An 11,997-nucleotide genomic window follows, 5' to 3' on the forward strand; every position below is an offset into this window, starting at 1 on the left:
CAGTACAGACAAGGTCTTCAGACAATAGTGAACTTAATAAATGAACAGCTTTAGGGATATTTTTAGTGTTTGAACATAATTTGGAGTCATGACCCAGTATCTTGGTTATAGTCTTTCAACTCGACATAGAATTTGCTCACAGACTTCACTGAATTGAACCTGCAGGCTACTGAAAATAAAAATTGCGTTTACAAGGGGTTTAACTTCAAGAAAGAAAATAATGGGTTGCATGGATGATCTTGTAAATAATCTTTCATATGAAGTAGACACATTTGAAAGATAGTTTAGAAATGTATACACTAAAAAAAAAACACTGAACGTATGATAAACTTGCAGAGTCAGTTATGCTGTTATACAAATATTTTGTATTTTTCTGTGGCATCTGTTCTCTCATATAAATGCTACCAGTAAGATTTCTGGTTAAAGGGATCACTATCACAATCAATTATTTGCAAAATTATTCTTCAAACAGTAGGTTTTCTAGGCTCTTGATTTCTGTGGGAATATTATTTTTCCTTTATTCATTGACAGCATCATACAGAAAATTCCACAACAGTATACTTATGTTTCTTTAGTTCTGGTGAATTTTCATTATATTACTGGTATATGGAAAGTTTTGTTGTGCTGTGTGCTGCGGAACCTTTTCACTCTGGGGTCCGAGTCCTTACGATCGGATTAGAGGTGAACACCGGAAATTACGCCAAAGGCGCGAATAATATCAACAAAGAGTGCTTTTCAAGTTTGCTAAACTATCATCATTAAATTGTTTAAATAATTAATTAATTTCGTCAGTACAGTGGAGACTAGTAACCGTCCGTTTATGACAATGTGAAACCTAATGTTTTAAAAGCATAATTAACGTTAACGCTAATTTGTATCTGCTTGTTTGAATGTTAGCTAACCGGTTACATGGTTCCTGTCAAAGAGGTTAGCGCAGGTTCTGTCTAAAACTGACAGCAGTGTTAGATGTTGTATTTCGATGAGTTTCTTGTTGAGAAGCTATAGTAACTTTAAGATAGTCTCCCATGCCTAGTTAAGTTTGGTCTGATTAGAGTATAGACTTACATTTACATACATTTATTGTCAGTCCACCAAGAGGAGGTAAGTACCCATCATCCTTTAGCTAATGTTAACGTTAAGGACTGTTTTACTGTTAACTAGTAGTTGGTTAATAGTATTTGTATAACGCTGTCCCAGTGTATAGACAGTTTCTTATTTGCTAGCTGAAATGTAAAATGCAGCTTTACAAAGAGAGAAGATCATTGTTGTCAATCCAGAGGCTACTGCTAAGGTCAGCCAGTGTCACTATAATAAAGGTCTTTACACTGGTATTTCTGCAGGATAACCATGTCCAAAGGAGACAAGGAAGGCTTCATTGTGAAGTTTGTGGAAAGTAAAGGACAAAAAACAGAATATGCTGTCAAGGCTTATGAGGTAACCCCCACAATATGGCTCTGTTGTCGTTTACTTGTTTTGCCATCGCCTTACTGTCTCTTTGTTTGCAGTTGATGATAATATTTGTCATTTGTTTGTATACAGGCCATTTTGGAGCTGCAGTCTGAGAAACACTTGAAGACTGTCGATGAGGATGCAGTTTTACAGATGGACCATAAGGACAAGTCTCTTTTTGTGTTCAGCAGCTTCACCTCTCCAGCCTTTCTGCACTGCAAGAAGGTCTAACTGCTTCATCAAAACCTAGATCCGGAATTTCACAGGAATTACTGAAACGCTATAATGGAAATTAACTCCTCTCTTTCTCACTTTGTTATTTGTCGTGTAGCTTGGCTGCCGAGTCGTGAGTCCACTGGTGGTATTGTACTGCCTGCAGCAGCAGCGTTGTGTCCCCAAAGCAGAGAAGCCCGTCTATAACATGGCCATGGCTGACGTCACTATTTCTTGCACCAGCCTGGAGAAAGCAACACGGGTTAGCTCACTGCAGCTGATAGTAGACTGTAGCTCTTTTGGGGCTGCTGATGAAGTCAACAAAGTGTCTTCTAAAGCATCCCATGTGTCTGAAGGTCTGACTCTTTCTACAGGCAGAGGTGATGGACCTGGTGCAACTCATGGGGGGACGGGTCTATCTTGACCTAAATGTATCCGTCACGCACCTGATAGCAGGAGAGGTTGGCAGCAAGAAATACCTGGTGGCTGCCAGCCTGGGTAAACCCATCCTGCTACCCACATGGGTCAAAGCCTGCTGGGAGAAATCTCAGGACAGGTACACATGGAAAACTATTATTTTTTTATCCATATATTGTGTCCATAGCTGTGAAATTACATTATGGCCATTGAAATATGAAAAATGTATTTTTAAAAATGAGTCTTCTTTCTACCTTCCTTTCAGTCTTTTCAGGTATACAGATCTACCCATTGAAGACTATCTGTGTCCTGTGTTGCGTGGCTGTACTGTGTGTGTGACTGGCCTCTCTAGCACAGAGCGCAAAGAAGTGCAGCGGCTCTGTGAGCAGCATGGAGCCAACTACACTGGTCAGCTCAAAATGAATGAGTGTACACACCTCATCGTTAGTGAACCAACAGGTAAAACACCAGTAGTTTAAGCACAATGGCCATGTTTTTCAGATTAAAAACTTTTGTAAGAGTCAGCTCCTGAGAGAAATCTAGAAATTTTAGTTTGCATAGTTAGTATTTATTAAATTGAAAAATAAGTAAAATAAATAGTTCTGCTGGTAATAATTTTATAAAACCTCTTGACAGATATTAACTTATCACACACAAAAAAATTTAAAATCATTCTAGCTGTGATATCAGTGATATCAGTTTGATTCTGAGTATTTGTATTCGGTTGCAGGTCAGAAGTACGAGTGTGCTCGGAAGTGGAACGTGTATTGTGTGTCTTTGCACTGGCTGTTTGACAGCATAGAGAAGGGCTTTTGTCAGGATGAGAGCAGGTACACTGTGGAGCGCAATGCATCGAAGACCACTCGACCGCACACATCTACCCCTACAGGCACCAGCAAGAAGGAGGGTGAGTCATGGATAGATGGGTTCTTGTTTGTTGTTTACTATATTTGAGAATATTCTGCTAATGTTTCTGATTTGTATTTGATTTATTTTCTTTTATTCTAGAGGGTCCATCTCTGTTGGGCTTGAGCCACATCTCTGTCAATGCTAGCATGACAATAAATGACACAGCCCTCACCAATGGCACCATCAGCCGCCTGGAGGCTCCAGACCCTATAGATAGCCTGGACCTCACCACCTGTCCAGCTGATGATATACTGGATGGCTGCAAGGTGAGTAAAATGTTCCTTTTCACACCCTACTCTCCAATCTTGACGTGGAAATTTCTTGATTGACTGAATGAATGATAAATCTGAGGCTGTATTTAACATGTTAAATGTCCTGCAGCTATATCTGTGTGGCCTCCCAGGGAAGAAACTGGAGAAGCTGCGGCGTCTTGTGAACGCTGCAGGAGGTCTGCGCTTCAACCAGCCCAGCGAGGAGCTCACACATGTGGTCATGGGAGAGCTGGATCCGGACCTCAAGAACTTTGTCTTTAAAGTGACTCATAGGTCTGAACTACAGAATACTACTCTTGATAATATTTATTTCCTCCTCAGTTATGACTTGATATAGATATAAGTATAGCCTACACTGACTGAAGTTCCATTTAGGTGTCTTTGTGGAACATTTGGTTTGCAACATGATAACTAGATATCTGAGATGTTACTGATGTTACATCTGTGTTTTTGCTTCCCCAGGCCCCATGTAGTGACAGTGCAGTGGCTGCTGGACAGTTTCACCAAAGGCAGTTTACTCCCAGAATCAGGCTACTTCCACCCTGACTGTCCGCCCCCAGCTGTGGCCTCTGTTTCTGTGTCGGCCCGTCATACTTCCCCCTCCAGACCCTCACTTGGTCCCCCTGCGGCCAGTCCTAGCACTCCCCGGCAAAAGAGAGCAGAAGAGGATCTGCTTTCACAGTACGTGGATGATGACCCAACAGTAGGTGTGTATCTGTTACTGAGGGGTTTATTGGTTGTTACGTGTAATTATACACCATTAAGTGAAGTTTGTTGGTTATATCTTATTGATCATTTTTCCTCCAGTTGACATGCCACCACCAGCAACAGAGAGCAACAGCAGGAGGTCAGTGAGTACAGTTGCAGAGGCTCTGCCTGAACCCTGGGCACCAAACCAGACCAGAGGACTAGAGCAGGACTCAACCCTGCAGGAGGCCAGCGAGGCAGGGCTTTTTGTCGGGAAATGTTTCCTTCTTGTGGGCTTTGGCACTGAGGCAGAAACCCAGCTCTCTCAGCTGGTGACAGAACACGGAGGCAGGGTGCTGATGGGTCGTACACGGGTTGTGGCTGACTACGCCGTGGTGCCACTGTTGGGCTGTTCAGTGGAGGCCACAGTGGATGAGGTGGTCACTGATACCTGGCTGGTAAGATTGTAATAATGTTTATTTTTATGTTAATTTTTTTTGACCAGTGTAGGCAGAACAATGAGGCACTTTTGATTGAATTGCTCAACTGATAAAAATAATCAGTTCTGTGTGCCCTGGGAGTACTTTGTAATAGCTAACAGTTATGTGTTGCTCTTGTTAATTTTCAGGCCATGTGTGTGGAGAAGGAGTGTGTTCTGCCGCTTTCCTCCAACCCTTTGTTCACCCCTGTTCCTGTGTTGGATGGACGTTTACCTCTCAAGGATTGCGTTCTCTCTGTCAGTCAGTTCACTGGAGCAGAGAGAGAGTCTTTGGTGGAGCTGGCCAAGCACCTTGGAGCCAAGTACAACTATCCACACACAAAAGCGGTTTTACTTTTAATCTACATGGTGTAAACACTGTTCTGTCATAAATGCACTCTCTGTGCTGCAATTTGTTTACCCTCATGTGGCCTGCCCACTAACTCTAAATATACATCTTCTCTCACACCTGCAGTGTTCAGGATTACTTTGTGCGCCTGGCCAACCAGAAGAAAGGGATGCTGGCCAGCACTCATCTGGTATTGCAGAGCCCCGAAGGCACAAAATACCAGGCAGCAAAGAAATGGGGACTTCCTGCTGTCACCATGCGCTGGATACTAGAGTCTGCCAGGACTGGCCAGAGAGCAGAAGAGGAACGATTCCTGGTTGACCTGCCACCTTCACCAGGTAAGAAATTATTTTGGTAGCTCTGTGTAATTTGGAAAAGCACATAATTAGTTTTATTTGCATGGACTGAATGTATAAAATGATAGACAGTGTGTTCTGAGAATTACTATTTTCATCTTCCACAGAGAGGGATGAAGAGAGTTTTGTCGGTGGTTCTCAGAAGCCGACCATGCCTCCTCCAGCTCGGATGTCTCCAGAGATCCCTTTGCTAGGTCTGCAGAGCGGAAAGGCCGTTACCCCGCTGGATTTAGGTCGCTTTCAGAGCAAAGTGTTTCGCTCTGTTTTGGATGAGATGAAGCCCAAAGAAGACATCAGCACCCCCAAACAAAACCAGGAGGGTGGAAGAAGAAACCCCCTTCAAAAGGAGCCCTCCTTGCAGCTGGACACTCCCTCCCGTTTCCTCAGCAGAGACCAGCTCTTCAGGCCCTCTTTTAATGTCAAGGTTGGGACTGACTGAAGGCCACAGAGAACTAGAATTATGACTTTTGCTTGAGTGTAAAGCAATAAATATGAACCAACATTTGATAGATGGACTGTTTCTATACTTAGGATGCACTTGGAGCTTTGGAGACTCCAGGTGGGAGATCCAAGCCAGGAGAGAGGGTGGAGACTCCACTGACTGATGTCATCAACAGGAACCTGAAGGTTGCTCTGGCTAATAGCACCCGCAATCAAGTCTCAGATATGCAAGCAGTCTCAGCTAGCCCCCAGCTTATTAAAACCACTGAGAAGCAGGTAAGCCAAATAGATATAAAAAGTCAAACTAGCACACAGTACAAGAAAGGATTTTTCTGTACTATGCTAATTTTTGGACCAATTTTGTATGAAAGGCTCCAGAAAAAGAAACTGGTCCCCTGACAGGCGTTGTTATTTGTGTGGGAAAGAAGCTGAGCAAAATGCAGAGTGAACTAAATGCTATTGCTGCCTCGCTTGGAGCCGACTTCAGGTATTCAACAGGTTTTTGCAAACTCCCCTTATTTCTTATTTTAGAGAATATAGATGCAAATAGTAGATATATCTCTTCTTTGACTTGTTTTTAGGTGGGCTTGTGATGATACAGTGACACACTACATCTACCAGGGACGTGTGGGGGACAACACCCGGGAATACAGAGGAGTGAAGGAGAGAGGACTGCATGTGGTCTCTCAGTACTGGCTGCAGGCTGTACGTTTCCCACCAGCAGATATAAATAGAACCCAAACCCCCAGGGAGGCATTTACTGACCATCTGTGTCCTAGTATTCATGCTAAAATTATTGGGTGATCAACAGCAGTTCTTTTTGATTTGGTAATTAATCAAGAAGAAATATGTCCAACCATTCTCTATAACCATTTATTCTAAATAAAGGTCTAGAGGGAGCTGAAGTCTATCCCACAATGCTTTGGGCAAAAGCCAAGAAATGTCTCAAACATGACACCACTCTGTAACATGACCAGTTAATATACCCACTAAGGAGCAGTTTAGTCTTAAGTTTACTATATTACTGCTGAATAAATAAACCCCTCATAAATCACAAAGGAAAGGGTCAGGGCCAAGATTCAAGCCCTGTCTTTCTGAGCCACCATGCAAACCTCATCAAATATTAGGATGTATTATATCTTTAAAGGGCTAGTGTGGGATGTAGTGTCATCTAGTGGTGAGGCTGCAAACTGCTGAACTGAAAAACCGTCCCCTCACCCTTTCCTTTCCAAGCATGTGGGGAAAAACTACAGTGGCCTTTAGGTAATTTAAAAACACCAAAGGCCTCCTCTAGAGCCAGTGTTTGTACACTCCAAAATATAATGATTCTGAGTTTCAGGTGATTATACACTAGTGAAAACCAGTAAGTAATAATGAATATTATATTTCATTTCTGACAATAGATTCCTCTAAACTGGTCCTGTAAGCAGGTAGATGAAGTGATATTAAGATACTCTTGTTTTAATTTGGGGTTCAACTTTGTGCCTCCTGTTGCTATTCAGTATTCACTTAGCACAGCTCACTAGGGGTAAATAATTTTCATCCCATCAACAGCTTTGATATGCTAATTTTGGAGACTGGTGGGAGTTTCAGATATTTTCCCCCTCATAGTTGTTTTATTCGATTAATCTTTGTGAAAGCTCTAATAAATTTGTGTGCAGATACATGTTGTGCATGCACTAACAGTCAACTGCTGCTGTTTGTGCAGTGTGCTGAGGAGCAGAGGCATGTCCCAGAGTCACTGTATCCTTTCACCTACAACCCCAAGATGAGCCTAAACCTGAGCCAGGTGCCCAGCTGCTCTCAGAAATCTCCACCTTTAACACGAACACAACTCAAAGACATCACTGAGGCAAAGGACAACAAAGTGGGTCTCAAAATATCTGTGCATGTCTGTGTTTTGTTCAAGATTCAGGGAGATGCTGGTTACTGTTCTGTGCTGCTGTAGAATAGAATTTCTCATGGAAATGAATGCTTATACAAGTTATGTGTTTCCCTTCTACTTATTTGTTTAATTATCTGTCCCTCAGTCTGAGCACAATACCACAGAGGAAGCTACAACCCCACGTCGTATAAGTGATGGAAGTGTGGATCCAGAGGAGATGAATGATACTACAGAAAGGAGTGGTAGGTGTTTTTCTTCAGCTTCATTTAATTCCACAAAGCTTTCACAACTAAATGATTTACATAAACATTGTGACTGATTTGGTTAATTATGTTTTTACAGACATTTCAGAGACTCTGGAGATGAGAGAGAACTTGCATAGACAGCTCCAGGAGATCATGTCAGCCACTAAGCTGACGACAGGGAGGCGTACCTCAGTCAGACTCAGCAGGATGGGGTCTGGAGGTGCCGATTCAGGGCCCCACACACCTGACGGGAGCCGAGTTGGACGTAGCAGTAGCAGACGTACTCTAGAAGCTCTGAGGTAGGGAAGCTTTGTAGTATTGTGTTAGTCACTACAGTAAAGCAAACATTACAGCTTGGCATCCATCTTCAATGCATGTTAAGACTTTACTCCTGCTGTAACAGCCACTTGTTTGTCCTGATTTCAGAGTCTCCAGAGAAGCAGTCATGGACATAAACACAGAGCCATCCCAGAGTGAGCAGATAGTTTGGGATGACCCTACAGCCAGGGAGGAGAGGGCCAGGCTGGCTGACAATTTACAGTGGCCTGGCAGTCCCTCACAGCATTCAGAGCACCTTCGTACCACCAGCTCCCCCCACTGCAGAAAACTGCCCCCCGTTCAGGGACTCCATGACAGACTCTGAGCTGGTGGAGATGGGTAAGAGATCAGGAGCCAGCTGCATCAACACTTAGCCCAGTTATAACTTAATTTTACACAAAGTGAAAGACTTGGACATAACTAAACCACATAAACAAGAATTTGACTTTGACTGTAATCACTCTGTCCTCTCTCAGCCGCTTGTGATGTCATTGACCAGCACATGGGTCAGAAAGTCATGACTCCTCCATCACTGAAAAAGAGGGAAAATGACATCCTCACTCCTAAAGCCCCCAGCATCGCCTTTCCTCTCGCCAACCCCCCAGTAGCACCAGAGCCACAGGTAGGGATTCATATTTATGTTAACAAGTTGATGCATTTATGTAAATTAACATTCAGCAAAGATTTGAGTGTAAATTTGTTTTTTGCCTGTTAAACTGCAATGGATATGATTTGTACACCATGTACCATTTATTTGAGTTGAGCTACTGGTGCTAAATAGTTGTGTTTCTCTCAGGAGGAACAAGAGGAAGAAAAGCAGCCACCCAGATTTCAGCTATCCTCCCTCAGCCCTCAGGAACGCATTGATTACAGTCACCTCATAGAGGAGCTTGGTGAGTCTCCCACCTAATTAGGGCTCTCACGGTGTTGCATCATGCTGCAGTAAAAAAAAAAGCAACAGCTCACAGCCCTGAAGTCAGATGAGCTAATCCCTGATGACTAAAAAGGAGGATCTGCCTCTGGGTTCTGGGAATATTTCCTCCAGCAGAAGCTCAGCATCATCAAATGAGTCAGGTTTTCACTGCTCACGACAAGTTGAATCATAATTGAATCTTACCAAGTATATTCTCCCAAAAATGCATCATTTACAAATACTAAGGGACAGATCAGTTTTTGTGTAGTGCAGTGGGGAATCTGACAGACAACTTCACATTTCTAGAGTAGTTTCTCATCTTGTAGCTGCAACTCCTGTTAAGGTACAGTATGTCCTATGTATAGCTTTGTTTTCAGTTTCTATCTCTATGTATTTGTCTCTATATATTAGGTGGTGTAGTCCTGGACAAGCAGTCTTTTGACCCCAGCTGCTCCCACATCATCGTAGGGACTCCTCTGCGCAACGAGAAGTACCTGGCAGCGATGGCAGCTGGCAAATGGATCCTGCACCGCTCGTATCTGGAGGCCTGCCGATCTGTGGGTCGCTTCATCCAGGTCGGCTAATAGCAGTCTTTCCTTTAGCTACACAACCATGTTTTTTGGTTTTCACTCATCCTCATAAACTATCTAAGATTTTTTGTTCATATGTCTGCATTTTTGTTCCAGGAGGAGGAGTATGAGTGGGGCAGTAGCTCCATCCTGGATGCATTGCCCTCCATCACCTCCCAACAGAGGAGACTGGCATTGGCTGCCATGCGCTGGAGGAGAGCCCTACAGGGACGCTCTGAACACGGGGTAACACTACAGGGCTCATTCTCAGTTCATGTCACGATCTTGTCTTATGCACTTCCTGAGCTTTTGAATAAACTAAGTAAGAAGCATTTCTTTCTGCTAAATGAGCCTCTGTGTTTTTCAGGGTGCCTTCAGTGGATGGACAGTCATGCTGAACATCGACCAGAACAGAGAATCAGGCTTTAGGCGGTTACTGCAGTCTGGTGGAGCGAGGGTTGGTGCTTGTTCTGTTTGTTGTCCTAAATCTAAAATCATGTGTCCTTTATACAGTGCAGCAGTTATCAAATCAGCCAGAGGCAAATTGTTCATCAAAGGAAAGATTTTAGACAGCATGTAAACCAGCAGCTCTGCAGACAATCTGTTCATCACAAAAGTTGTAAACTGAAAAGAGGACCTTTTTTTGTTTCATTTTCAACCAAATGTTGACTTTACTGGGGGTCTTTTGGCAAAATGGTAACGCTCTAGTTCTCACCTGTGACTCTTCCTCAGGTCCTGCCCAGCCCCTCCCCATCCTTATACAAAGAAACCACTCACCTGTTTGCAGACTTCAGTCGGCTGAAGCCTGGAGACTTCAGAGTCGGATGTATCAGAGGCCACCTCCCAAGGAGTCACCTGCTTGAAGCCAGAGTACATCGCAGACTACCTCATGCAGGTTGACAGCTCTTCATACAGATTATCACTGGGTTGGAATAATATTGTTTTTGAAGAACAAAATATTAGGTGTGAATCTTAGATGAAGGGAACAAGGTCAGGTTCAGTACTAGATTAAATGCTTAAAATGGTCTTTTTTGGACTGACAATGCACTTTTTTCTTTCCTCAAGGAGCCAACTCCACCCACTGAGCTCTATAACCTGACAGAGGCTCCCCCCGAAGAAACTCCAGGCACTCCGTCACGTAAACGTAAAGCAGCAGCCGACACCTCCAGGCTGAAAAAGAGCCGTTTGAACTGAAATGTAAATCCTAAATATTGTCGTCACAGTCTTCATCTCTGTGAAGATGATTGTAAATGAGACTTTTTTATTTCATGTATGAAAATAAAATGAATGTAGCACTGGTTTTATCATTCTGTCATTTTTATATAAGAGCACTGCAGCTGCTGCTGCGATGCACAGTGAGACTGTAGCTGTGATGGATGGCTCAATGAAGGTCTGCAGAAAATGTTGAGTCACGTTTTGTAATTGGTTGCGATGACGTGTTCCAACCTGTAGAGAGCAGTAGATCATCACTATGACTCGAGCCTGTACAGTATTACAGATGAGCTCAACTGAATGAAACTCAACTCATTTCCTTATTTCTGAAAAAAAAAAGGATTAGTACTTATTATTGAGATTGTGATTGACAGCCAATGCTTAGGGCTGATTTCCCTCAGTTCTTCAGTCTTAAAAAGTGAATAGAATTATCATGGGTTTTCAAAATAAAATCAGCCTCTGTATTCATTAGAACTATATCATTAGATCATTAGATCTATAAGAGGAGCTCTTGTGTTTTAAGAAGTCATCTAGCAGCTGAGCTGATAAGATTCATTTTAAACTCAAACCTGTGTTAAGCAAACAGGCTCTTCCCCACCCAGTGATTCTGAACCTCCTGTATCAGCTGTTGATCTCCCCATACTGTAAACACCAGATTTTGTTTACCCAGTGCTGGTTAAGGCCCTTAGTGTAGCGATGTGCTGTTTCATACCAGGGTGCCAGCTGAGGCTAGAGGGCCCCTGTTCCCTCCCATATGGACGGATAAGTGGTTTAACCTCAGAATAGATGGACCAGCTGACAGATTCAGGGTTGAGCTGCTGTTTGAGAGGTGTGGGATTATGGGAAGAAGAGCTGTGCTGACAGGGGAAACATGACTCAGGCTCCAGTGGCCTCTAATAAAGTAGGGAGCAGCGTGAGGTTACACAGAGGTCTGCACAAAAAGAACATTTAAGTTTTCCTCCTTACCACCAACGGTGCTATCATTTATTTAGTTACCTTAGGTCTGTTAAAATGAAGAAATGTTTGCTCAGGACAGGTGGTCAGGTGCTGCATGTATGGCAATAAGTTCAGATTGTTACAGATGAATAATTTAAAGGCCTGAAGAGGTCAAACTACACAGCACTTCACAAAAGAGAAAAACAGTTGAAGAAAAAATATTTGATTGTCTTCATCTCCTGTTAACCTTCTGACCCCTTAGATTTATCTTGTGACCTCATGAATAGGCCCCAACCTCAGGCTGAGAACCACTGAGCTTTAGCACAAATGGTCTAATATGTGTCCATT

At 43.1% G+C, this 11,997-nt stretch overlaps 1 protein-coding gene across 1 annotated transcript; it reads left to right on the forward strand.

Annotated features, from left to right (window-relative positions):
- Positions 1–667: 667 nt before the first annotated feature.
- On the forward strand, positions 668–10,801 carry topbp1 (DNA topoisomerase II binding protein 1). Its single transcript, XM_018700832.2, is given in 30 exon segments — positions 668–1,101; positions 1,341–1,434; positions 1,540–1,674; positions 1,781–1,924; positions 2,037–2,218; positions 2,345–2,538; positions 2,810–2,986; positions 3,088–3,254; positions 3,370–3,533; positions 3,723–3,967; positions 4,068–4,405; positions 4,576–4,748; positions 4,901–5,112; positions 5,238–5,554; positions 5,662–5,847; positions 5,943–6,058; positions 6,153–6,276; positions 7,280–7,438; positions 7,602–7,698; positions 7,799–8,000; positions 8,128–8,272; positions 8,274–8,358; positions 8,496–8,641; positions 8,816–8,912; positions 9,344–9,507; positions 9,619–9,747; positions 9,869–9,958; positions 10,234–10,323; positions 10,325–10,396; positions 10,567–10,801. Coding segments are annotated over 29 exon segments (4,566 nt in total). The 5' UTR covers positions 668–1,101; positions 1,341–1,347; the 3' UTR covers positions 10,696–10,801.
- The last annotated feature ends 1,196 nt before the right edge of the window (positions 10,802–11,997 follow it).

This window comes from Lates calcarifer, linkage group LG24, assembly GCF_001640805.2.
Source record: "Lates calcarifer isolate ASB-BC8 linkage group LG24, TLL_Latcal_v3, whole genome shotgun sequence".
NCBI classification, from domain to species: domain Eukaryota; kingdom Metazoa; phylum Chordata; class Actinopteri; family Centropomidae; genus Lates; species Lates calcarifer.